Source organism: Gallus gallus, chromosome 1 (genome assembly GCF_016699485.2).
Source record: "Gallus gallus isolate bGalGal1 chromosome 1, bGalGal1.mat.broiler.GRCg7b, whole genome shotgun sequence".
NCBI classification, from domain to species: domain Eukaryota; kingdom Metazoa; phylum Chordata; class Aves; order Galliformes; family Phasianidae; genus Gallus; species Gallus gallus.
The window spans coordinates 193,085,648-193,111,889 of record NC_052532.1 but is presented as its reverse complement, the minus strand read 5'-3'; the positions used below and the strand labels follow the sequence as shown (position 1 = coordinate 193,111,889).

The window sequence follows — 26,242 nt, the reverse complement described above, 5'->3', positions numbered from 1 at the left end:
TGACAACTTCATTTCCACGTACAAAGTAAGGGAAGGAATAAAAGGGTAGCTTCCCAAATTCCTGCCTTGGCAGCCAGACAAATTCATTTGGCTTGGCAGCACAGCAGCAGTTTGTTTCTGCATGTTCTGCCTTTTATTTAAAGCAGAGATGTTTTGAGAGTTGGATCTGAGACCAGGAGAGCATGGTGGAGAGTGCCTGGAGAGTGGAACATCACCACTTCACAATGAGTGGGGTTTGCCAAGCTCATCACTGTTCTGATGGCAAAGAAAGAAGATCTGTCGCTTGAAACATGGCCATTTTTGCCAACTCCCTCTTCTTCCTTGTGTGGACAACACTAACATCACATATTTTTATAGCTATGGTGTCTCAGTGCTCTAGATGTCCTGTAGACCAAGAGAAATAGCTTTCAGTTGCACCAGAGAAGGTTCAGGACAGATATTCGAGAAAATTTCTTCTCCAAAAGAGTGGCAATGCATTGGCACAGGCTGCCCAGGGAGGTGGTGGAGTCACCGCTTCTTGGAAGTGTTCAAGAACCATGGAGATGTGGCACTGAGGGACATGGTCAGGGCAGATGGGTGGGGATGGATTGGGGTTGAGCCTGGGGATCTTAGAGGTCTTTTCCAACCTTAATGATTCTACGATTCTATGGTAAATCAAAAAAAATTATCTCCTGGGGAATAAAACGTGAAAGTATTTCCTGTAGGACCAGGTTCAACGTTCTGTGAACCTGACTTGGCATGAGATCTTAACTGGATCACTCTGGTCTCCTGACAACATCCAGTGCATGCAAGGAGAATAGCTGCTCTTACGAGTTTCTCCCAATGTTAACAGCCTGCCAACCAACTCTCGAGGTTATAGACAGAGAAGTAGAATTAGGAATGAAAAGAAACTACACAGACCTAAGTTAACCACGTAGATATAACCAAAGCTCACCCAGAAGTGAAGGTCCTGAGGGTTCAAGCATTGCCTAAGTGCCTCCTGCTATAAAGCTCTTGTTTAGTTTAACATGGAGGTGAAATGCACATAGATGAAGGTGTCTCCAACTAATCTCAAGCCCTGTAGGAGCAAAAGCTTGGTTGCAAAACCTCAACTCTGCTTGTCTGGCTCAGCAGTGCTCCTTGTGAAGTTGTTTTTGGGGGGCAATGCCAAAACCTCCCTCTTTCTCTGCAGCATTTCACTCCGCAAAGTCTGTACCACCTCTGGCATTCTTTGAGCACAATACACAAAACTGAGCATTAAACATGCAAAACAGAAATGTCAACACCACAAAAGCCTCTGTGAGGATCCCTCTGCATTAATATTTAAGTGCTTGAATATGTTCAGCTTGGAGTCTCCATCTGATTGTGGAATTAGTTTATGGTAATGATTTAGATAGGGTTGAAAACCAGCTTGAAAGAAATTGAGCAAAATAACAAATGCTTTCTTTGTATCCTGGTTCTTGAACTTTCCCTATTTCCAGTCTGGTGAGGGTTACCTTTGGAAGGCAGCTAATGTTTGTTTGATAATTTCTAACAGTGTATGTATAAGTCCCTGGAGAGAAGACAAAAACCTTGCTTGGCTCAAGAAGATAGAACTGGAGCTCCCTTTCTAGGACTGGAGAGTGATGCAATGAATCTAGAGCAGCTTGGGGCATGGAGTGACAGCAATGGGAGAGTGACAGAGAAGAGAACCATGTGACAGCTCAAGAAGCATCCCTGTTGATTGCAGGGAAGCTGGACTAGCTGATATTTAGTGGTCCCTTCCAACCCAAATGATTTTGTGCTTCTATGATTTTACAAGCTTGCAATCAAAACCTTGTACCTACACCCAACATCATTTCAGCTTTAAACCTCCCAAAATAAGTCCGACGTGAATAACACTGTCCTTGACATGTTCACATTTGTGTTTTCTGAAGGTATTTGTGGCTTCCTGATAGCTACCTTTTCCTATGCCAGCCTAGGCTTTTGACTAAAATTGCTCTTTCTCCTCCTTGCCATTTCTACAGTGTTTATGTAGTGAGCAGTCACTTTCCCTCCCAGCCTTGATATTGACTGAAATCCTCTAAAACCTTTATTTTAAACTCATAAAACAAACTCCCCATTCCTCTTGTGACAGTAGCAGCCCTTTCTGCACCTGCCCCAGTTTAATTTCTTTTTCCTAACACCAGAATTGCACACAGTGCTGCAGATGAAAGAGATTTGTGCAGTTCATTAACGAGCAAGAATAGATTTTGTGATCGACAGCATTCACAGCAACGCTCCAGGAGATGTTTTTCCTTCCTGGGAGTAAGAATAGAAGAGAGAAGAATTTGAAATCTCTCAGTCCATTCACAAACATCTCCCAGCTGGGCTCTGTGAGCACTCTTTTCACCTGGAGCTGACACACATTGTTCTGGCCCAGGCTGATATCAGATAATAAGCATTCAGCTTTGCATCTCCAAGTGATTCATCGTGCTATATGTTTTGACAGCAGGAAGGGGCAGGGGAGAAAACAAGCCTTATTGTAGGTTTTCTCAGGGCTGATCTGTAATCATGTTATTATAAAAAGCAAAATGTGAGCCCACTGTTTGGATTCTCTTTCTCATAAACACTGAATAATTTAAGTCTTCTCCCACTTAGGCCTTGTATGTGTCTGATCTATGAGTATGAGGCTTCCCTGGATAGCTGTAATTCAGCAATGAGAAGTCCAGCACAAGCCAACCAAAGGGCACATTTGCATATAGATTGAAACACGAATCATTGGGAGCCATTCATTAGTTGCAGTGCTCAAGACATTTGGCATTTTAACAGCTCTCTGCATCAAATCCTTTCCATCAGATTTATGGGACAATTAAAGTGCTGGGGTAGCTGTGTGCAGAAAATGAAGCTGCAGGCTAGGGAGATGTTCTTGTAGTGCTATAGCTGCGGAATATAAATTGCATGATGTCAAAGAAAGATACTGCAAGCAATCTCAGTCCTGGTATGGAGATATCCTGCCTCAGAGAGAGCCTGTCTGAAACAGTTGTTCCTGCTGGTTGATATCTTAGACAAGCTCCCAGAATCCATCTTTCCCAAAGTCTAATCGCTGTTTGATCTCATCAGAAGGAAAATGTGGAGTGAGAGCTGTTACATCTGGGGGTGTTTTCTTTTGATTTTGCAAGAGGCATTAGCAAAATACCCAACCAATGGGACCTTCATTTGAAGGTACAGGATATCATGAAGCACCCAATAATAAAATTTATCCTGAATCAATCTTGGGACGTTGGGTTTCTCAAGGCAAGGCCTACGTCGCTGGGTACAACTCTTAGAAGATACCTTGTCTTGCTTGATGGTAACTTCTGTCTGTCAGAGCCCTTTAAGATGTCATTTAACTTGCTGAGACATGAGGTCTGGAGCAAATAGAGAAATTCAGCCCCTTCAAGGCACATTTTTCTTTTAAGCCTTCCAACTCACAGCCCAACTCTGGAGGAGTTGTGCAGTTTGTATAAGCTTTCTGTAAAGAAAATTATAGAACCCTAGAATTGTTTGAGTTGAAGGGACCCTTAAAGGTCATCTAGTCCAACTCCCTTGCAAAGAATAGGGACATCTACAGCTTCATCAAGTTGCTTAGAGCCCTGTCCAGCCTGATCTCGAACATCTCCAGGGATGTCTGTAATGAAATGTGCACCTCCTGTGGCTGTGGTGCATTGGCTGGTACAGAGAGGTTGAAAATCCTTAGTTTCCCCATTCTGTACCATATCCCAGTGGTAGAAGTCAGTGTGAGGGTTGATTTCCTCTAGTTCTCAATCCTACTACCAAGGCTCTGTTTCCTGCTCACAGTGAGAAGTAACTTCATCCCAGCAGTGTGGACAGAGCAAAGGGTACCTGTCCCCTTCCCTGTTGCCATTTATTATTCCACCATAACCATTTTTTCTTAAAATTAAAAAAAAAAATTAATGTAATTTATTAATTTTTACTTTTTGCTATTATTTATAACTAAGGTGAGTTCTCAGGTGGGATATAGGGACTGGAAAACAGGGATTTGGGGAAAGGGCAGAAATTTAGGGCAACAAGGCTGCCACAGAAAATGTTTGTGAAATGACAGCCCTGATGGATCCTGCTTTTCACATGCTCCAGCTAAAAATGGCTGTGCAGCCATGGGTGACTACTCCTGCTCAACCTTCTTCTTCATCAAATTCCTCTTGCACTATTTGAAAGCATATAGCAGCAAGGCACTGAGAAACAAACTATCAGTGTTTCATGGGTCAGAAACACATTGTTGGAATGATGTTGATGTAAGCTAGTGAAAGATTTGTCCTTCCCAGTGTAAAACTCATTCCTTTTTTCAAGTAGCTGCAGCAGCATTTGTTCATATACAGTGTAGATTTCACAGCATTTTTTCATTAGAAAAGACAGTATCGTAAGCCTGGCTTTCCTGCAGTTAGGTTCAAGAAGCTGTGCATGGCTCCCAGGGTCCAGGGAAAGGAAAGCAATAAGAGACCTTTGAATGGCACAATCTGTAAAGTTGAATTTCTATCTCAGAAGTTGATCTGGGAATAGAGAGAATGTCTATTGAAGTGTCACTGTACAGACAATAAAATAATTTTATTGAGTTTAAAAGTTAACTCGGAAGACATAATTTCAATGAGACCATCAAAATGATGCTTTCCATGTCAGTCCAATATTCTCATGAAAAGCTTTGCTGATAAAAATTTCTCAAGGCATAACAGGTTTTGCTAAACTGCATTCACTTAGAAAGATTTTCAGTAAGGATTCTGGGGAAGTAAATATACTTTTAGTCATTTTACAAATGTAACCCAAAAAAGGGAGGACTTTAACGTTTACTAGAATATACTCTACTGGGGCTTTCTGCACTGGGAAAATTAGATGATTACATGTGGATCAGGACTTGGAAATTTGCATGCTGACATTTCTGCATTATTTGTTTGCAACTCCTGGGTACATTTACAGATACTGCTCAGCAGTACTGACTGGCTGGTGACATCCCCAGGCAGAGGCAGAAAGAGGGAGTTGTGCACTGAGTGCTGTAATTGCCTTTTCCCTGTTGACCACATCTATGTGTATCTGAATTCTGTAGACACGAGAAGGTGATATAAAAAAATCAGCCTTCCTCTTTTTTTTTTCCCAGATCACCCTTGCTGCTATCTGCATGAGGGAAGTGGTTTTAGCAGAGGAATGCTGCTGCTTTCTTGCACTGGGGAAAAGTCAATTTTAAAAGCTTATCAGGATTTCATCCTCCATTGGCAGTTTCATGAAAGGAGAAAACTTCACAAGCTACAGATTTTGAGGACTTCTATTTTTGAACAGAAATTTCCTGAGTTACAGTGTGCTGGAGTTGGGAATATACATAAGATGGCCATACTTTTCAGACGAGGTCTGTCATATAGAGTAGTCTGTTTCCAAAACCAACTGCTGGTGAACATCAAGGGACAAGTAAGCATATGGTGTAATTGCCTCCTAGTATTTTCCTGTCCTTTGGCTGATTTCCTGGCCTCCAATCATGAAATATCATCTCAAAGATTTCCCAAACCTGATATGCGTTATTTGTTTAGTAGTCAGTCCCCAGTACATCTCCCTTCCAACTGTTCAGCTTCCCCTCAACCCTATAAAAACTCATTACTACTACACTTGTACTGTTTACCTCCATAGCTTTGTGCTGAACCCGGTTCCTAATGTCTTCATTTGGTATTCTCTTATTCTTGTGTAGGAAGAATATTTTAAAGACATATCTCTATAGGCTTTCCCACAACTTGTATTCTACCATAAGAATACACATGAGCCACTGGTGAAGATAGGATGCTATCCTAGCTGGATGTTAAGCGTACCTCTGTCTCACATATCCATTCACACGTCCTACCTGAACCAATTAATTTACATCCTGAAAGCATCACTCCCTCCAGGCTGTTTAAACTTTTCCTAGAATCACTTTAGTAGAACCCAGGAGAAGAAGATGCTGGCTAATTTTGTCTGCTGGAGAAGAAAGGGCCAAATGCTGCTCATCTTTAAGACTGGGAAAAGTGCCTACTTGGGATAGAACCTTGCCAGTCATTTCCACACCACATCTCCAAAACCTTTTGTGCAGCCAACATGAATGCAATGTGAGCAATTTAAATGCATCTCCTACCACCCAGCCAGCCTTTTTATTGCTGGCAACATTGCTGGCCAGTGACTCTTAAGGTCACACTCTGTATTTTCATGATCTGCAAATCACTTTGTAAAGGGATTTTATTGCCCCTTAACCCCATAAAATTGCTACATTCAGTGCAAGGCAGACAGACAGCCCTTTCCCATCAAGTAGATGCTTTAAGTTAAACAGACTTTCGTCCAGCAAAATGCAGTGGAGGTAGTAACCGTATTTCCGTGATGATTCTCTGTCAGTCTGTTCCTTATGGAAACGTAGGCATAATGACTATCTCTGTGCAATAATACTTTGGCAATCTCAAAATTAAGGCTATATGGCAATTCCAGAGTATCTCAAAACAACTATAAAATTGATGAGCATTTTTCACACAAATTAATTTAAGTTTATATGATGTAGGGTTTTACGTGAGCACCAATCAGCTGCCTGTTGCTGGTCCAGGAACTCTAGGTAACAAGCAAACCAACAATAAAACTGAGATTTTGGTTTCAGCAGTAACATTTAACACAATTCTTCTGCAATGCAGTGTTTCCATCCTAAACTAGATAAAATGTAAGACAACATTCCTTTGGACGACACATACGCCTATGTAAACTGTGCAGACAGAACTCTCCTTGTAATAAAATCTCCAGGAGGAAAATAGCCAGTCTCTACAATATAAAAATTAGTTGCTGGTCCAAAACCATGCAAAGCCCATTTTTTTTAAGGTTCTTCTTCAATGATCTTACCAACAACCATGCCTGCAATGTCTGTCCATCTAGTGGATGAGGGAAAGGCTGTTGACGTAGTCTCCCTAGACTTTAGCAAAGCCTTTTACACTGTCTCCCACAGTATTCTCCTGGAGAATGTGGCAGCCTGTGGCTGGGGCAATTATGCTCTTTTTTGGGTACAAAACTGCCTGGATGGCCAGGTCCAGAGAGTGATGGTGAATGAAGTCAAATCCAGTTGGCAACCCATCATGAGTGCTGTTTCACAGGGGTCGGTATTTGGGCTGGTCCTGTTTAATGTCTTTATTGATTATTTGGATAAGGGGATTGAGTGCACCCTCAGTAAGTCTGCAGATGATACCAAGTTGGGAGGAAGTGTTCATCTGCCTGAGGGTAGGAAGGCCCTACCAAGGGATCTAAATAGGCTGAATCAATGGGTGGAGGCCAACTTCAACAAGAGCAAGTATCTTGATCAGAACAACTCCATGCAATGCCACAGGATTAGGGCAGAGTGGCTGGAAAGATGTGCATGAGGAAAGGATTTGGGGGTGCTGGTTAACAGCAGGCTGAACATGAGCCACCAGTGTGCCCAGGTGACCAAGAACGCCAATGGCATCCTGGCTCATATCAGAAGTAGCATAGAAGGGACCTAGTGGCAGGACTGGGTCTCTGTGTATTTGGCACTGGTGAGGCTGCACTTCAAGTGCTGTGTTACACCGAGTCCCTGGAGCATCTCCAGAGAAGGGCAGAGAAGCTGTGAAGGGTTTGGAGAAGAATTCTTACAGGGAGCAGCTGGGGTAACTGGGACTGGAGAAGAGGAAGCTCATGAGAGAACTTACCACTCATTACAACTCCCTGAAAGGAGTTGTGGCAAGCTGGGGGTTGGCTTCTTCTTACATATGACAGTGACAGGATGAGATGGAATGGCTTCAAGTTGTGCAAGGGGAGGTTCAGGTTGGATATTAAGAAAAATTTCTTCTTGGAAAGAATGGGGCATTGGGACAGGTTGCCCAGGGAAGTGGTGGAGTCACTGTCCCTGGAGGTGTTCAACAACCATGGAGACACAGCACTGATGGACATGGTTTGGTAGGCATGATGAGGATGGTGGTTGGACTAGATGGTCTTAGACATTTTTTCCAACCTTAATGATCCTGTGATTCTATGATTCTATGTCTTGATAATTACATGTAGGAAACAAATCTAACTTGTTTTGTTGTGTTTTGTTTTGAGGCAGTAGCAATTAGTTAGCTTTTAATGGCTGGTGATTATTTGATGAAATCTGAATTTTGAAGCTGGCTTCTGGGTTTGTGTGTACAAAAAGGACTGATGTTCAGAGTGGCTTCTAATCACTCTCTGAAATATAAATCTCTTAGAAACATACCCAGCAAGCTATAAAGCATCAGTTGCAATCACATCCCAAGCTCTCAGGTCGAAGGCATCCACAGTGCACACCTGTACATGTTCTGGTCCAACAAGGCAAACATCTTGGTTGAGTCTGCCAACTGCAGCTGAGACAGTGAAAAATGGTGATCATCCCTATCTCTATTATCTAGCACCAGGTTAGAAACTTCAGTTTTTTCTCTGTTTGCAGACTGTGTTAGAATTTGCCTAGCTGAACTTCCTGACTGTTTCCTTTATCCATCAATTCCTACATACCCTCACTAACCTGGCTGTGCTCTAGGTTTCCTACTTTTGCCAGAATCTTTTTACACCACTGTGATGGTGTGAAAATTAGGCACACTCGGCCATACCTCATTCGGCTTCATTTAGGTTATTATTTGCACAAAAGCTGAATTAAAACTCATGGAGAAATCATCAGAAACCAAATTCTTGATGCATTTGACAGTTCCAGAGAGTTACAGCAGATGGGGCTGGTATTTTGTTGCTGGCAGCCCATGGAGCATACCTGTGGTTGGTCCACCTCAGCTCTCAGAGGGATTCACCATTAGCAATTGTGAAACTCTCTAGGCATGATGGGCAGAAGGAACTGAAGAATCCACGAAAGTGGCTGCAAGGGCAAATTTGCTCTGCTTTTCCATTTCAAGAGGGATCTGTAGAGTTGTTCTGCAGCCATTGCACAGAGTCAACTCTGGAGTCTCCAAACCCATGAGGCAAGCAATGGAATATAGATGTTGGTGTGGGGTTCTGATAAATACTTGAACAGTTCTTTCTGTTATCAATTTTCTGGTGACAAAAAATGTCTAGATTCTTCATAATTTCAAGATTTTCTTGAAGTAACATTTTGGAAAGGAGTTTGCCAACGTTGAGGCTGGTACCTAAGGGACAAAAACCAGTATCAAGATGGTTTCCATCACAAGCATTGCTAACATGATTTTTATTTTGCCATAATGCTTCATCCTGCCATTCATTCCGTTCAGGAACCGGCTTTTCAAACACTCTTGGAGCAGTCCACATTACCTTTAGCAGTCACATCATCAACTCCCTCAGGATGCTATTGACTGAGCTGAAAACTAACCTTCCTTCAGACCTCACAACCTCCTCAGTTACCAAGACAACCCTCAGTAAAAAGCCAATGCAAGTGTGTAAAAGGGGCAGTGCTGCTCAAAGCCGATATGGCACTGATAGAAAAGCAACACTGCTCCTTTTTCATTCAGTATTTCCAAAGATGAGACATGCTATTTTAAATGCTAGAGCTTTTCTAGACATATCAATGCCACTTTGGCTAATGTAGACTCTTAGCACAGACAGGTTTCTTCTAGAAAATCTGTATTTACACAAGCACAGGTTATTCCAAATGGGAGAAATATATTTTATGGATTTCTTTACAGTATATATATATATTTGTTTATGTGGCAATAGATGTGCAGATTAGAATAGTCCATATCTGTTAAGTACACAAGGACTAATTGCAGACTCAGTGAGGTTGTGAAAAGGCAAGGGGGAGGGAAGGGAGAGCCTGAAGTAAAGAAATGAAAGAGAAAGAATCTTCCCAGAGCATGAAAGATAATCAGCTGCCTCCACCTGCTGAATACTCTGAAAGAGAATTTGACAGGTTGTGTATGAAAAATAAAAGAGATTTTAATCATAGATGGTGGAAAAATCCTGCTTTGTTTCCCCAGAAATAGAATCTGCTTCAAATTTACATTTCTGTGCCCAATCTTTTGTTGTTTTCTCCCCATCACCAGTGCTTTCGATTCTTTCCCCTTAGTGCCCAGTGAGCCATTCAGAGGCTAACCCAGAAACATGCTATGCAAAAACCTGTGAAAATGATGCTGCTGGGTTAATTCCCTGAGCCATCCCACTGTGGGATCAAACCAAAACCAAAGAAATGGACAGGACCAGGCAGACTGGCTGTATTTTCCTGCCATGGGGACCTTCTGGAACAAGCAACCCTCCTGAATTGGGCTCAGAGAAGAATGGCCTCTCTTAGTCTCACCTCCCTAAAGGTTGGCCCGGAGAATGACATGATATAGGAAGGACATAAAGCTATTATTAGAGAGCATCCAAAGGAGGGCTACAGAGATGGGGAAGGGCCTGGAGGGGAAGAGGTGGGAGGAAAAGCTGAGGGCCCTTGGTTTGTTCAGTCCAAAACAGAGGAGGCTGAGGTGAGGCCTCATGGAGGCCTACAGTTCCTCATGGCGGCTGCAGCTCCTCACAGGGAGCGGAGGGGCAGCACTGATCTCTGCTCTCTGGTGACAGACAGTTCTCAAGGGAACAACATGGAGCTGTGTCAGGGGAGGGTCAGGGTGTGAGGAAAAGACTGTGCCCCAGAGGGCGGTGGGCATGCAACAGGCTGCCCAGGGCAGTGGGCACAGCCCTGAGCTGCTGGAGCTCAGGGAGCATTGGGACACCACTCTCAGACATCAGGTTTGGGTTTGGGGAGTGCTGTATGGGGCCAGGAGTTGGACTCTGTGATCCTTGTGTGTCCCTTCCAACTCAGGATATTCTGCATTCTTAGATTCCATGATTCTAGTCCTCCTGTTTTTATTTCCCTCCTTTCTGGCCTGCTAGATTTGTATTCCTACGACTGCTCTGCTGTCTTCCTTTGGATGCCTTCCATTTACATTTAGGACAGTGCCCAGCTTTGGGGCTCAAAAGCTCAGTCGTCATTTCCTGTTCCACTTCTGCATCTTATCAGATGTTGCAGCCCTACCCCAGGGCGGTGGCCATCAGCTTTTTGTGCCGGACCTCACCAGCTCTGCATTGGCACAAGCCTAATCTTCTTGCAACGTCAACGGATTGAGGATGGATTCTCCACGTCTTCCACGTCAATAATGCCGCTCTCCATCAAATAGGAGTCACAGATTAAATTCTCTATCCCCGTGTTTGTCTGCATGCTTAAAACCCACTCCTGAGCCAAGAAGTCCCAAACAGTCAACAACAAGCTTCTTGCCAAAAGCCAGGAATGAGGGCAGCAACCTCGCACCTCCAATCCAATGCATTATTTTTGCCCCTTTGCACCAAATAGGTGAATGCTGGGTCTGGTGCCATGTTCTGCAGGTTGTTTTTTCCCCTGCTATCAGTATTGAAATTACAGGCTGAGCAAGCAGTGCATTGATTATTGAATTATTTAACGATCCTTCCTGTGTCTCTGCCTGTGTTTCAGAGAGCCTGTGGATGCAGTGTGTTACCTTGGCTGACAGCTGGTGCCTGATGCACTATGAGAAAATGGGAAGATAATATTACTTATTTATGGAAGAGCAGCAGCAAAATTATTAGGGTGGCTGACTATCAGTATGTGTGTCTCTTGCACCATGGTCTGTTGTTAAGTAGAAATTCAAGATTTCTTTCTCTCCTTCCCATCCTCCCTTGATGCTGATGGCAGTTTTGCAGCTAAAGATGAGTGCAAAGAATAGAGATGAGCACTCCCAGTTCTCCCCTGGGTGGCACAGCTGTAGATCCAGGAGTAGCCCCCATTAAAGTGAGCAGCATACAGCTGAGTAATCGAGAGCTGAATTGAATCAGACAGGTGATATCTGGAGGTGATGACAGGTGGTTTTTAGCGGAGTGCAGACTTTGTGCTGCTCAAAGGATTCAGGTAATTGTTGGAAGTCCGTATTATCATAATGTGCTATGATGCACCAACACATTTGGACATTGGTCTGCTTTCCACATGACATTGAAATTGAGAGGCGGGGGGAATGCATATGCTTGCATCTGCGTGCACTAAGGAATTTCTTCCTGACAAGCAGTAAGGAAATAAAATGCTCAGCTTGGACCAAGTCTCCAAACACCTGGGTACGTGACTGTGCCAATTTCCAAGGGAAAAAAAAAGGGGGGGGGAGGGGGAGATTGTTTTCCATCAATTCTCAGAGGCACTGCTCACAGACCACATTTGGCACACACCGTGTATTGACAGCCATTCTACAGCGTATCATCTTTGCTATATTAGAAAAAGTACCTTTTCCCAAAGAGATGCAGAGAGGAATCAGTGGAGAACTGCTGACCTGAGTCTGCAGGCAACCTCAGCCAACCAGTGATTTTCCATGCCTGTCATTAGTTTAAGCAGAGAGCAGCCCCTGGGACCTTTCACTGTCTGTGTAAGGGATTGGAGCCGCCACACCTAAGTTTGGACAGGCTTCTACCTCCAAACAACCCACCTCACCCACTCCAGTGTCAGCTGACCTAGTTTAAATATCTATTCTACGTAGAGGTAACCTTAGAAATGCTTCTTTCTCTCCCTTGATTATAGCAGAGACCTGGATATCTTGAGCATACGTACCAGATTGGTGGAGTCCCACCCAATGCATTTCACTGAATAACTCAGCTTTCCAGTGACAGTTCCAAATAACCAGCTGAAAGACACTTCCTCAGCCCTAGCAGCATCTGATGTGTTTTCTTTGGTCCTCAAAACCATGTTGGTGCAAATTAAACTCAAGCTGTTATGAAATTCACCTGTTGTGAGGGCAGCTCTCGCAGGTGGAGTTCTCCTTTTTGCCTCCAGCAGTGAGGCTCACACCACCACCACAGTAGGGCTTAATGAGAGCTCAGGTCTCAGTAGCAGCACAAAGCTATACCCTGTGTTACGTTGATTCCTTAGGATAAGGGTTTTCCCTTCACTATGTGTGTGCTCTCCACTGTGCTTGCTGCTGCAGAGATGCAGCAAATTGTCAGATCAGGGTCCAGAATGGCTCTTTGGGCTCATGCTTCTGTCTCTGCAGTGAGGAGCTAATGTTACCCTGGGGAGCTGTAATCTAAACCGGATGGCATTGCTGACAAGCTGCCAGCCAGCTCGAGGTCTGTTTTCCTCCCCTGTGTCCCTCCCCTTCTCATCCTAAGCATGTTTGTTTGCTTCCCATGTAAGGTGTAGCGCATTCTCTTAGATAAAGAGCGCTGATAGGAGGATTTTGCTATTGCTCTGCCCCTCAGTGCACATAGAAGGGAGGCTGGTTTCCAAGCTGGGCCATCCCTTCTGTGGGATGGGATTTCCCGTTTCCAGGAGGCAGCATGCTTGGACCATTCAGGCTGTGTTGTGCCAACAACAGATGCCTCCGGCTGAGACACGTGGCTCTAACAAGTCCCTGGAAACCTCCAGCTAGCAGGGGAATTATGTGAAAAATATACAGTGTGTGGAATTTGAAATCTTCAGCAGCCCAAGGGAAAAGTTGAGCACACTCATGTAATGGCACTGCAGAGACTGGACCCAGCCCTCTGGGCTCCCTTCTCTGCTTTGTTCCAAGGATAACCTCAGGCAAATCCCTTGGCAGCACACGCTGATAAGCAGCCTCAGAAATGCAGTACAGGGCACAGCTGAGCAATGGTCACAATGTCTGCGCTGGTACTGAGTGAAATAAATTTGTTGGCTGTTCCTTCTCAGTTCTGCAGCTCATACACTGCTCCTCTTACAGCAGCATGGCAGTGAGGAAAGGTGAGCTAATGAGTAAGGAATATTTGTAGGACTCAGCTCAACTCCAAAGAGCTCATCCTATGATTCCTTTATACATATGTATTTAGTCTTTCCTTTCATATGGACCTTGCCATTGATTATTGGTTTTGACTGAGCATCTCTCTTGTTCTGTCTAGATAAGCATAAATGAGCACTGTGTTCAGGTCATGATGGAGGTGGACATCTCCCATGAGGATGTCGTATTTGATCTGTCTCCTCCCTACATTACTATTTCATCTCATGTACAGTTTTGTTTGCTCTTTTGGCAGACTGCAGACATCCTCAATCTCTTGCCGGGCTTTGTATCTGTGAGACTCAAACTATTTGTTATATTACACAGCTACTAGACTTCAACACTTTATAGAATCGTTTGAGTTGGAAGGGACCTGTAAGGGACATCTAGTCCAACTCCCCAGCAACGAACAGGGACATCTCCATCAGGTGCTTAGAGCCCAGTCCAGCCTGACTTTGAATGTCTTATTTCCCAGGACTTAAACCTACAAAGTTGTTAATCCATCATCTTCTCCTTAGACTAGGACTGCTTCACTGACATCACTGCTGCTCTCAGATGAGCAGAATTAGCTTGGTAGAAGTTTGGTATACCCATCATCTACAGATGTTCATGGTGACTGTGTCCTATCAGAAGATCTATAAAGATTTATAAAGCCTTCTTTCCCTCCTCTGTAGAGCTTTCTATCAAAAATATGTCTTTTGCATCATGGGCAAGTGGCTCCAAAACCCTGTGGAATCAAGGCTTCACCAGAATTTTGTATTAAAATGTTGATAAATGAGAATGGCATAGAAACTTCAGCAGCTGCCTGTCTGATCTGTGCAGATCATGCCGACTTAGGCTCTAAATTTCTGTAGAAGATACTGTGCCCCATCTAGAGAACAGCCTTTCTACACAGGAGGGATTCAAGAAAAGGGTCTGTAAAAGAGAGCTGTAGAGCTGGTGCAACATTCTTATCTCCGTGGTCCCCATGTTTAGCACCTTTTAGTTCACAGCCCAGGTGTTTCTCTCAGAGGTTGTGCTGCTCCAAACACCATCCACTCAATTATTTAAAATTCAGTTGCTATGGATCTACTCGAGGTGATCAGTTTAAAGAAAATGCAGATGGCCTCTGGTTTTGAGTTCCCACTGCGCTTTGGTTAATTTGGTATGTAAAGGTATTAGGTTAATTAAATGCCATGTGTTGCATGGAGACTGACTGCATTTGTGGATTAATCGGCACCCGAGTGTGTTCTGTGCTGGATGTGCTCAAACTGGCAGCATTTTTTTTTTCCACTAAGAAAGTAAAGAACGGAAGAGAAGTCACGGGGAAATGAAGAGTTTTTCTGTTAATCTTGCAGTCATTTCTCTGGGACTGGTGATTGCAGTGTCCTTCAGGTCTCCAACTAAGCTTCACCCCTTACTGGAGAGACTGGAAGAACTTAAGTGAAGAGAAGCAAAGTTGTTTACTTTGCTTTGAAGATCCCACAATATCTAGTTATACAGAGCAAGTATGGCTGGTGGATGGAAGTTTTTCTACTAGGAGATCTTCACCAAAAGCCAGATTGTGAATGAGGTCAGTGGGTGCCTTGCATGCAGCAGCCATGGCCACGCCAAAGGTCTAAAGCAAACCGACCACATCTCTCTGGTATTCATGGTGGAATACGTATAGAAAGCAGAGGGCAACAAACACAGCTGCAAGATTTTGGAAATGCTGAAGAGAAAGAAAGTCGTCTTCATGCAGCCATGTGCTGAGGTGGTGGAAGATCAGGACAGAGACCAGGGCAAATGGACACTGCTCCGCAACGTCAACCAGGCCCTGAAGCCCACAACTATTCTAGCGGTAAGATAGGGGGTCCCAGGCTACTAGCATGGATGGGAGCTTTGAAGCTACTTTGAACAGTCAATCTCTCTGATTACGTCCTTCAGCTTCTCTCACCTTCCTTCTGAGCCTTTGAGACCCCCCCATCCCAGGTGCTGTCACACCCATGGTGCAGCATTGTTGTCCTTGCACTTGGAAGCTCCTCCTAAAGATCCTCTGTGTTAATTGAGCTGATCTCTGCATGCACCCATCACGGTGCTCCCTCCTCTTGCCCCACTCTTTGGCTGTTATTACCACTAGGTTGTGAGGTCCCAAGGGCAGAGTCCACTACAGAGGCTTTGGAAAGGCTTTAGCACCTCGTGGCTGCCTTGGGGAGGAACAGTTGGAACATGGGACACAGTTTAGTGGGCAATATTGGTGATACATGGATGCTTGGACTAGATGATCTTTGAGGTCTTTTCCAACCTTAATGGCTCTATGATTCTAAGACTCTATGTCAACACTGTAAAGTACTTGATGGTATTCTCACTGTTTTGTTGCTTGTTTTGGAAAGTAAACAACATCACTCCAGGCATGAGGGAGGTTATACAACTTATGAGCCTGTCCACTGGAGCTGGTAAATGCATGAATCACCCTGATATGCCCTGAAATCCCCAATATATTTGCTGTTATTTGGGCTGATCCAAAAGTGATTGCATCAGTGGAAGAAATGTCAACTGACTTCCATGGGTTTTATATAAAATTCATTACAGTGGAGGAAGGAAATAGGTCGGCGGTCTTAATAAGTGATGTTATTTTTTAACCCAACCGGACCTTTCTGAGCTTACCAGCTTAGCCCATCCCATAAGACTTGTGTGGTTTGTTTTCTTTTTTTTCCCATCAGTATTAAGAATGGCATTAAAATGTGTTTAGAAAGAATGTTTTGAGAGGACAAGCAGCCTGTGCATTAGGCAGGCAAAGCACGGGAGTTGTCCTAGTGGTAGTACAGGATCAATTTACCTTGGGGATAGCAGACAGCCTTTTTATCTCAGTTGTGTAACAGAATATATGAAGCAAGCTGCCTTTACAGCTATTTAAAATTATATATATATATATATATATTATTTTTTTTTTTTTAAGGAAAAAAAGCAATGTTACGATTTTTTGTTTTCTTGTTCTAGAGCAATCTTTACCCAGCTGATGAGGTGTCAGAAGGGCTTTCTGCTGAGCAGGGACTGAGCTCCCCAGCTCTGCTCTTGCTGACACCTTGATCAAGTTACCTACCCTGTGCATGAATTTGCACAGCTCTGCAGGTGAGATAATACTGCTGAGCACTCTGAAATGCTTTCAGAGTCTTGGATCAAAGGAGCTAAGAAATAAATATTAATATACGCTGATTTATAATGTATGTGTGCATGACACTGCTTTCATATGTGTGGGGTTTTTTTTTCTCTTTTAACCAAGTTATGGGATGTGAGATAAGGCAGTTAATGAGAAAAAGATCAGATTATATTTGTTACAAGTTGCATGAAGGTATTTATTGAAGTGCTGCAGCAGGACCTTCTGAGGAAAAGGAAACACAAAGGGCTGGGTCCTCACTGCATGTAAGCAGCATGACTATCAATATCCATGTGAATCCAAGCAATCAGCTGCCAAGGGTGGGAACCACCTCAGAATGGCGGTGAATCTTTGTGTGTAGCATTTCTCTAGGTGTTGATCCCTGGGTATAACCTGACATTACTGTGACAGATGTTTAGCATCTGTCTGGGTAGTGGCAGGCAATCCCATCTGCAGTGGTATGGAACTAGGTGATCATTGAGATCTCTTCCAACCCAAGCCAATCTATGATTCTAAGATTTAGGAGAAAGTTTTTCACTCAGAGGGTGGTGACGCACTGGAACAGGTTGCCCAAGGAGGTTGTGGATACCCCATCCCTGGAGGCATTCAAGGCCAGGCTGGATGTGGCTCTGGGCAGCCTGGTCTGGTGGTTGGCGACCCTGCACACAGCAGGGGGGTTGCAACTCAATGATCATTGTGGTCCTTTTCAACCCAGGCCATTCTATGATGAAGTCCCTCTGAGCAAGTATGTGTTGGAACATGTTTCATGTTGCTATATGTCTCCAATTCACACTGCCTAAAGCAGTGTTGAAGGTTGTTCATCAATCCATGGGGTCAAACAAAATCTATAAGCGCTCTGTTCATAGAAATGGTCAATAGTGGCTGTTGTGGAAAGAGGTTATAACAGTGCACATGCAAAGGGATCCTTTCTGTTGTTTGCTCTCCTCTTCCCAGCAAATTTTAGGACTTCAGAAAATACATACTGCATTTCTACCGTGCTTCATAGGTACAAATGGAGCTGGCCTGCAGGAATGTGGCATTAGATGGGCATCTTGATCATACAAATTCACAATGTCAAACCCAGTTGCTTGAAAAAGTACATTTTCTTGGTTGTTGCAAAGATTATTGATGACAATTGGAGGTGGAAAACTGATGATAAATGAGGTCAGATATCAGGAGAAATTTCTTCTCAGAAAAAGTGGCGATGCATTGGCACAGGCTGCCCATGGAAGTGGTGGAGTCACTGTCCCTGGAGGTGTTCAGGAACTGTGGGGATGTGGCACTAAAAGGACATGGTCCATGAGCATGGTGGGGATGGGTTGGGGATGGGTTGGGCTTGGGAATCTTAGAGGCCTTTCCCAACCTTTATGATTCTGTGGTCAATTAACTAAATAGCTCCCAAATGTAGCACCTCATTCCATTGACATTAGGGATGGGAAATAATTTTGCCCTGCTTTAAGGAGTCCTGCTTGGGGTTTTAGTTTTGGGTTATTTTTGGTTTTGCTTTTTGCATTGGGGAAAAAAAGAAATTCACTGAAGCCTTTTTGCATTCAAGTGATTTAATAGTCCCTACCCAGCAGCACTGTCAGAGGTTTATTATAGAATGAGCAGTGACACTATAGGTGGGTAGGGATGGATAGGGGTTAACTGCGTGCTCTGTCTTCCAAAACAAAAACAAGTTCTCAAATGAAGCAGGACATTTCTGAAACACACAAAAGGACACAGCTTTTCATGCTATCTGTCACTAAACTTTTCCTTTGAGATTATGGACGCCAACATTTTTGCACAGCTTCAGGAAGCAGCCAGGCGCGCACACAGTAGACAAAAACCACTGTGAAGTATTAATGCAAAGAGCCCACCTACAGATTTCTCTAGCTGGAAGACCTCCTGGGGAAGTGTCCCTACCTCCAACCCTACTCCCAGAATGGATGATACGTGGTTTGCAAAGAAAGCCATTTGACTTGTACCAATGAAAACTTCAGGATCTTTTCTCCCAAGAGATTCTGAGCCTCCTGCAGCACTAGGTGTGTAACAGTCTACCCTTTGTTTGCAGGGGGATTATGTGTGGATGGACCTCAAAACCGGTCGGGAATTCGATGTTCCCATTGGAGCGGTGGTTAAACTGTGTGACTCTGGGCAGATCCAAGTTGTGGATGATGAAGGCAATGTAAGTATAAAGGGCTGTGATTGCTCTTCAGCTCTGTAGCTGTTGTGGGCACAGGCCCCAGGTAGGATTAAATGCATGAGCTTAAGTTTTATTTGAAAGCCAAACTTGATTTGAATCTGATTAAAAGTGATGGGATTCTCTCCATTAATATCAGTGGATATTGGAACTAGGCTACAACTTCAGAAGCAGTCCCAGCTCTGAACCAAACTCCTGCCAAATAGAGACAGCACAACACTCCGATTCAAACATAGTTAATAGATCTAACTTTGCTCATTCCCAGTGTTTCCAGAAATATGAGGAAAAGGGCTTATAACAGGAGACTGGTGATGACTTTGCCACAGGCTTCTCATGTGTCCTTGGCAATAACTGTGAAAGGAAGATAACGTTGTGTCTCTACTTTTGTGGCTGTACTGGGAATGAAATAGTGAGAAGCTTCTTGAGTATAATGATGACACAGTCTGTTTTAAGGGAACACCTGTATTACAAGCGAAGAGTGACCTGAGGACATTTCTTGTCCTTTATCACTTTTGTTAAACTTTGGTTCAGCTGGATCCTTGTGTCTGGTTTGTAGTCACTTTTGAAGTCCTTTAGAATTGATCGGCCTGAATAAAATTCCATCAATAGAAGTGTAATTTACCACCCTGTGCATCTCCCTCTGCTTTTTTAAATCATCTTTTCTATTCTTAACAATGTTTTGCAGCAAAGGGCTAACGAGTGATGTAGAAATGTAGTTGTTTGAAAGGAAGAACAAACTGTTATTTGTTAAAAACTCCCTTGACATGCTGGATATCCATGCTGCCCCAGATTATGCTCAAGCCAAGATGGCTAACGTCTCATGTCTCTTGCCACTCTAGTAAACAAAAAGATGTTTTCCTTCTTCTGCTGTGAATCTCTCAAATGATTCCCTGACACGCTCCAGTGATAGAAGCTATAGTCTGTGTGCTATTGCTCTCCCATGCATGCTCTTCTACCTGGTCCTTCTGACTAGGGTAGACTGTTCATGCCCCTCATCCCAGTGGTTTACCATTTGGCTTATCTTTCCCTGCCCTCGTTCTCTTCCCAGGAGCACTGGATTTCCCCGCAGAATGCCAGCCACATCAAACCCATGCACCCCACCTCCATCCATGGAGTGGAGGACATGATCCGGCTGGGAGACTTGAATGAGGCAGGAATCCTTAGGAACCTGCTGATCCGCTACCGGGAGCATCTCATCTATGTGAGTGTCTACTCCATCCCTATCTACTACTCTGCACTGTATCTCCAGCTCTCCATAGCTCTTGGAAACCCACATGGGTTTTTCCCTGATTTAAATAAGCATCCAGGATTCTAGGACCCAAATAGTTGAGTGTATCTGCACTGGTATGTTGTTCTTCTATGGAGAAATCATTGCAAAGTTTACAGTTGCCCCAGGGGCAGCTGGAGACCCTATTACCTGTGATGAGCAAAGTCCCTGTTACCTCCCTACACAGCCCCTGTTGAAGTTTATGGAATACATGTCAAGTTTATGCACATACATTAAGGAATTTATCCCAGGCCCCATACACAGTATAGTAACCATAAAGAAAAAAGACTTTGGCAACTATAAGCTGGATGTGGCCTTTCTGCATTCTCCCACTGAACTGAACTGTTAAGTCATCCAACCCAAGAGGGTGAAAAGAGCTATTGCTGGAGGTACAAGGGCTGGAGAAAGGATGAGAAGATGCACATGGGAATAACCATGCACTATGGAGTGAGAAGCTCAAAGAGCTCCAAAGTGTGTTTATAACGTCTGAGATCCTGACAGCTGAACTTTTAGGACAGTAATACCCCTCCTTAGGTTAGCTTGGTCATGTAACATCCAGTGGACCCGCTACAGCTTTTTCAACCCAAACAGACATCCATAAATCCAGGGTTTTACAAGGAGCCACTGTTCTGTGGCAGCACATCAAAAGCCAAATAAGACAAGAGTCAGCATTCAAGTTTCTGAGTTGTTTTTTTCACCATGCTATATACTGAATAGTCTGGTGCACATTCTGGTGATGGAAGTGAGGAAAGCATGTTCTTGCCACTAGTAAATGAACTCAAACAACCTATGTAAATATGATATTATTGCTGGCTATTTCTCCCATGCTACAGCTTTCTGTCACTTAGGTGAGTACCTGCTATGCCTCTGAAGGCCTTTTCAAGGCAACCTGGAGATCTAATTTTTAAAAAGGCTCTACAGATTACTAGCTTTTGAGGTCAGAGGGAATTGCAATGAATTCTGATCTGCTAGCAGCATAAACTAACAGACCATATTCATAATTTTTGTATCAACTCTGCTTGTTCTGCTTGTTGTCCAGTCATCCAGTGCCTCTTAAAAGGATGATTTTGGATTAGAGCTGGGCAGTGATGGAGAACACATCACCCTGTTACAAAGGCTGTTGAAATGGTTGACCACCTATCCTCTCATCCCGACTCTACAAAATACATTCCTTCTCTCATATGTGAATTTCAGTTCTAGAGGAAGAGGACATAGCTACTAAAAAGACACTCCTACATTCCCAGAACTGGAAGAAATATAGAGATTCCCAAATGCCTCTCTCACTAAAGCACCTCGTTTGGTGCCTAACGTTGTCAGTTTAGAGAAAAAGGCATAATGAGAAAATGATTCGGATGTTAGATGAGCTGAGTTACTCCCTGGATCTCTTGTTAGAGGAGCTCGGCCATTTATAATGGTAAGTAGCAAAAGTTAACGGGGCCAAATTTGTAGCTGAGGTGGTATCTCTGTGTGCACTGAGTACCCATGATAGTCACCGAAGATACCATTGCAGCCAACAGATCCAAGACTGCCTTTTGGCTGTCTAGACGTAAGTATCTGGTGTATGAGGTGAATTGCTTTAGAGCTTGCTGGGGATCAGATATCCTTGAAAACATTACGTTGGAAGGAAAGTTGGGGTTGGACATCTACAGTCCAAATTCCAGCTCAGCACATGTCCAGTTTCAAAATTTGATATCATACTCATGTGAATAACTGAATTCAGGCAACCTGAATGCCACCCAAGATCTACAGCTAGCCAATAGTTTGAAGTGATTGGCTCATTCAGAGAACAGGCTGTTCATATCTGTTCAGCATTACCCCTTTTCTCCTGTTTGTGGACACCCTGTAGTGGTACCAAGGGAAATCCCACGCGTCTCTCTGTGAGAAATTTGGGATCGTGATGGATATTTTTTAAGTGGTGTCTGTGTATCTCTCCTGGGGGTCCCTAAGCCATCAGCCAAATGTCTGTTGCCTTGCTAAATGAAGAGAAGTCCTTGGATAAGATTTCACATGTACAATATCAGATTGCCCGCAGATAAAAGCTTCTCCTTCACGAAAGCTCTGTCTCTGAGCTCCCTCACTAAGCCATTCACAGGCATCCAGGGAGATTATGAACATGAATGAATGATGTTTGGCAGAGTCATGCTAACAAGTGCTAATGCAAAGGGCAGCTGCTAACCCAGAGGCAAGATTGAGCAGTGGCATGAGTTCTTTGAGTCTGATGGTGACAGAGCTAGGTGTACTGCAGGGCTGCTGTGTAAGGGATGGCCACTTGCCCTGATCTAATTGTAACTGATCACTCCACCTGCCTTCACAGCACCAGGTGAAGACTGCCTGGAGCATGTTCATTTTATTTTAGGCTGGATCCAGAGCTTGACTTTCACACCTCTTTAGTTTTCTGAGACTAAGGAACACTTGGTTGTTACCTTTGCAGTCTGTCATACAGGTACATCCTTGGAGAGGAGCAGCTCCAAGGAGCTCATTTTCTTACCAAATAATTTTAGCAGGTGGTTCTTTACTAGATTCCTTTGTTACAACCTATTCATAGATTAATAGAATGATCTTCACAGAATCACAAAATGATTCTGTGATAAAATGGATAGGTTGTATTCATAGAATATAATGGAATCTGCATTGAACAATAGAACCCATTCCTTGGGCTAGTCCTGCTCCATACAGTAAACCACTTGCATTTACATCAGAGAGGTCCTAAGTTACTGTGCTTTGACTACTCCACATCACTAATGGCTTTGAAGTGGCAGTATGTGATCCTGGGCACCACAGAGCAGTTAGTGCAATATCAGCATCAGAATGACACTGAGAATCATAGAATCATTTGAGTTGGAAAGAACCCTTGAAGGTCATCTAGTCCAACTCCCCTGCAATGAACAGGGAATGACATAGAGCATGTAGCTTGATAGAGATGTATGCAAACTAACCCTGTCTATGTGAGTGTTATTACAGGGTTGGGAACTCAACTTCAGATCTTCATCTTTTAAGAGTGGAGGCATTAGCCGGAGTACATCTGTAATGATAGATGTTGATGGCAGTTTTGCAAAGCCAAGATGTGTAGGGACACTAAGTTCTCTGAAGTGTTGTTTTTTTTTTTTGGTGGTGCTTTGGTTGGTTGGTAGGTTGTTGGTTTTATTTCTGAGGTATAATTTGTATTGTCTCGAAGTTTGGTGACTTTGCCTTCACTATTTGAAAGAATTTCTGAGCCCCCTCAGTGAAAGGTAACTTTTCCAATAGGTCTTCAGTCCCTCTTGTTTCATCATCTCCATAGCTTTGTGTAAGGTATAATTCTGCTCTAATAAAATATAATTTTCCTTTTTCTCCTCCCTCACATTTTACTCATAAGACAAACTGCGGCGGGAGGGTAAGTAATGACTCTTGGAGCTGTCATTTGTAATCACTCTTGTGCCCATCCATTGGATCACTTGTTTCTCTTCTGTTGCATTTTCATTTAATTTGCACTACCATTGCTGCTGCTTCACAAATGCATTGAGAGCATCATCCCATTTGCTGCAGAGCTTGGCCCTCATGGTGAAGTTGTGACCTTCCCAGAGCTGGAATGTCCCCAGTCTGTCAATGCAGTATTGCATGATTAAAGCTTTAAGTGCTTCTCAGTAATTATCTCAACTTGCAGGAAAAAAAAAAAACTTCTGCAACCAAATGAAAAAACTTTAACCAAGGTGCTTTTGCCTGAGGTTTGGTTTGTACACAGTGGGGGAAACCATGCTGAATAGCAAGGTTATTTGGTGGGGAGTTTGGACTTGGAGTAAGGTTAAATCTCTTTATCTAGAGATGAAAGCCATGTCTGCTGTTGCTTTCTTGCTGCCAAATTGCAGCAAAGTTTGGTAGAGCTTTAACCCCATAAAAATCCAGATGAAATGAGCCACAGTGCTCTGAGCAGTGAGGGAAGCAGGCTCAGGAAGGATTTTGTTTGGGGCTACTTAAAATGTAGGTCATGCAAGCAATAATGAATTTGAGTTGTGGTTTCTGATGGAAGTGGTCCGCTACAGCACAGCCTCTTCCTATCAGCAACACTTGATTCTCCTGATACGGAATGGCTTTGCTCTCACCCAGCAATAGAAAACAAAGAGATAATATTTCCTTGGATGTGCCCTTTGGCCCGTCATCAGCAAAGCAGACGAAGTTTTTCAGGAGAAGTGGGCAAACTGTGAACACTCATCAACCAGGAATGACCTAGGAAAGCAAGCAATAGTTACAGGAGTTCGTGCTGACAAAGTCTTTTGTAGATCACAAGGGAAGGGTCAACAAGAGTATCCAGGAAGCGCATTCCTGCAACTAATGGTTAACTCCTTTCAAAAGCTTGCTGGCTGTGTCTGGGGTAGGTCAGACCAATATGGCTGAAACACAGGGATTTCAGAGACTCTGTGAAGTCTCAGTCTTTTTTAGAAGATGCCCAAGGAAGATTAGAAATACCCCTCAAATTAACCTGGTAATAAATTATTAAGAGGAAAACAGTGCTCCAGATCTCTCACCCAGTACTGGAAGGAAACTCAAGGGTCGGTAGCAACCTTGGTGACATAAAGCCACCCAGAAATTGAGCCCCATCCTTCTATGAACATTAGATTTACATTCTCTGTCACTGTGGAAGGCTACTCAGGGATCTTTGGTGCTTCTCTACTTCAGTAGCTTCGTCTAACAACCAGTGTAAGTTATTTCACAGCCAATTTCCACCCTTTGTATGTGTGACAAGTTTGTCCGTGAGCTTCAAGAGCTTTTCTCCTTTCCTGACATTTAATCTATTATTACAGAGAAGACCACAACTTTCTCTATTAATTGCTCCTATAAATTCAAATCTCACCTGGGCTGAACAAAAACCTGCTCTCGTGTTGCCCATGGGGCTACAAAGTGCCAGCCCCTAAGAGCTTTCAGCATCCCTAATGCAGAACACAACTGCCACCTACCGGCTGCCTTTCAAGAAGCCAGAGATGGCGGGACGTGAGTAGATAGTGAAGAACAAATTATCACCTATATCCGCTGAAGCCCATTCTTTCATGATTTAGAGATAACAAGTTTCAATGGGAGAAACTCAACCTGGGACCATGTTATCTTCCAGCTATGGAAGCATCTTTGCCTGAGACACTTTGGTTCTTTGTTCCAAAGGCTTATTTTTGTTTTCAGGTCATGCAGCTGAAAGGATATATTTTTATGTTGAAATGATGAGAGTTTTTGTTGTTGTTGTTTTTCTGGGAATAATATTTGCAGCAGTGGGGCACTTCTGTAGCTGGTTTCATGAGAAACGAAAGGGGAGATTCAGCTTTCATAACATTAGTTGTCAAAAGTTAGCCTAGAGAATGCAAATTGATTCATTTTTCATAGAATCGTAGATTCATTTGAGTTGGAAAGGACTTTTAAAGATCATACAATCATAGAATCACAGAATGGCCTGGGTTGAAAAGGACCACAATGATCATCTAGTTTCAACCCCCCTGCTATGTGCAGGGTCACCAACCACCAGACCAGGCTGCCCAGAGCCACATCCAGCTTGGCCTTGAATGCCTCCAGGGATGGGGCATCCACAACCTCCTTGGGTAACCTGTTCCAGTGCGTCACCACCCTCTGAGTGGTGCAACTTCCCTGCAATGAACAAGGACATCTACAGCTCGGTCAGGTTGCTCAGAGCCTGGTAGTCATTACTGTAGTCATTAAGAGAGATGAACCCCTTGGTTACCCTAAGATGGATCTCTGTTGACTTCCATGCTCTAGGCAATAACTTTTAGACTATTGAAATTGGGGAATGACATCCTTACTCTCAGACTTGAGCTGGGATATGACCAAACCTCCTAACCTTAGAACTGTATCTGAGTGAGAAGGCAAAGGCCTTGAGTCCTTTGTTGAGAGGCTTGAGAAAAATGGCTCCATGACACCACAAAGAGTTTTGCTGCCAAAGGCTCAGGACAACTTTGCTTATCTGTGTGCAACAGAGAGTATGGGATGCACAAAAGGCATTTCCAAAATGACTAGGACGCGGCTTAGAATGAGTATGT

At 43.6% G+C, this 26,242-nt stretch overlaps 1 protein-coding gene across 9 annotated transcripts in view; it reads left to right on the top strand.

The window, feature by feature from the left end:
- The window catches only part of MYO7A (myosin VIIA), a 98,595-nt gene that overhangs the window by 19,542 nt on the left and 52,811 nt on the right, over nucleotides 1-26,242 (top strand). For 2 of the 9 annotated variants that reach the window (XM_015280880.3, XM_040704660.1), the window contains exons 1-4: nucleotides 14,875-15,483; nucleotides 18,833-18,946; nucleotides 20,010-20,162; nucleotides 23,584-23,601. In XM_015280880.3, the coding sequence (XP_015136366.3) occupies nucleotides 15,352-15,483; nucleotides 18,833-18,946; nucleotides 20,010-20,162; nucleotides 23,584-23,601 (417 nt within the window). In that variant the 5' untranslated portion in view covers nucleotides 14,875-15,351. Of the gene's footprint in view, nucleotides 1-14,874; nucleotides 15,484-16,732; nucleotides 16,755-18,832; nucleotides 18,947-20,009; nucleotides 20,163-23,583; nucleotides 23,602-26,242 lie in introns of those variants that run through there. The other 7 variants (XM_015280881.3, XM_040704667.2, XM_040704680.1 and 4 more) reach the window with 6 other exon arrangements.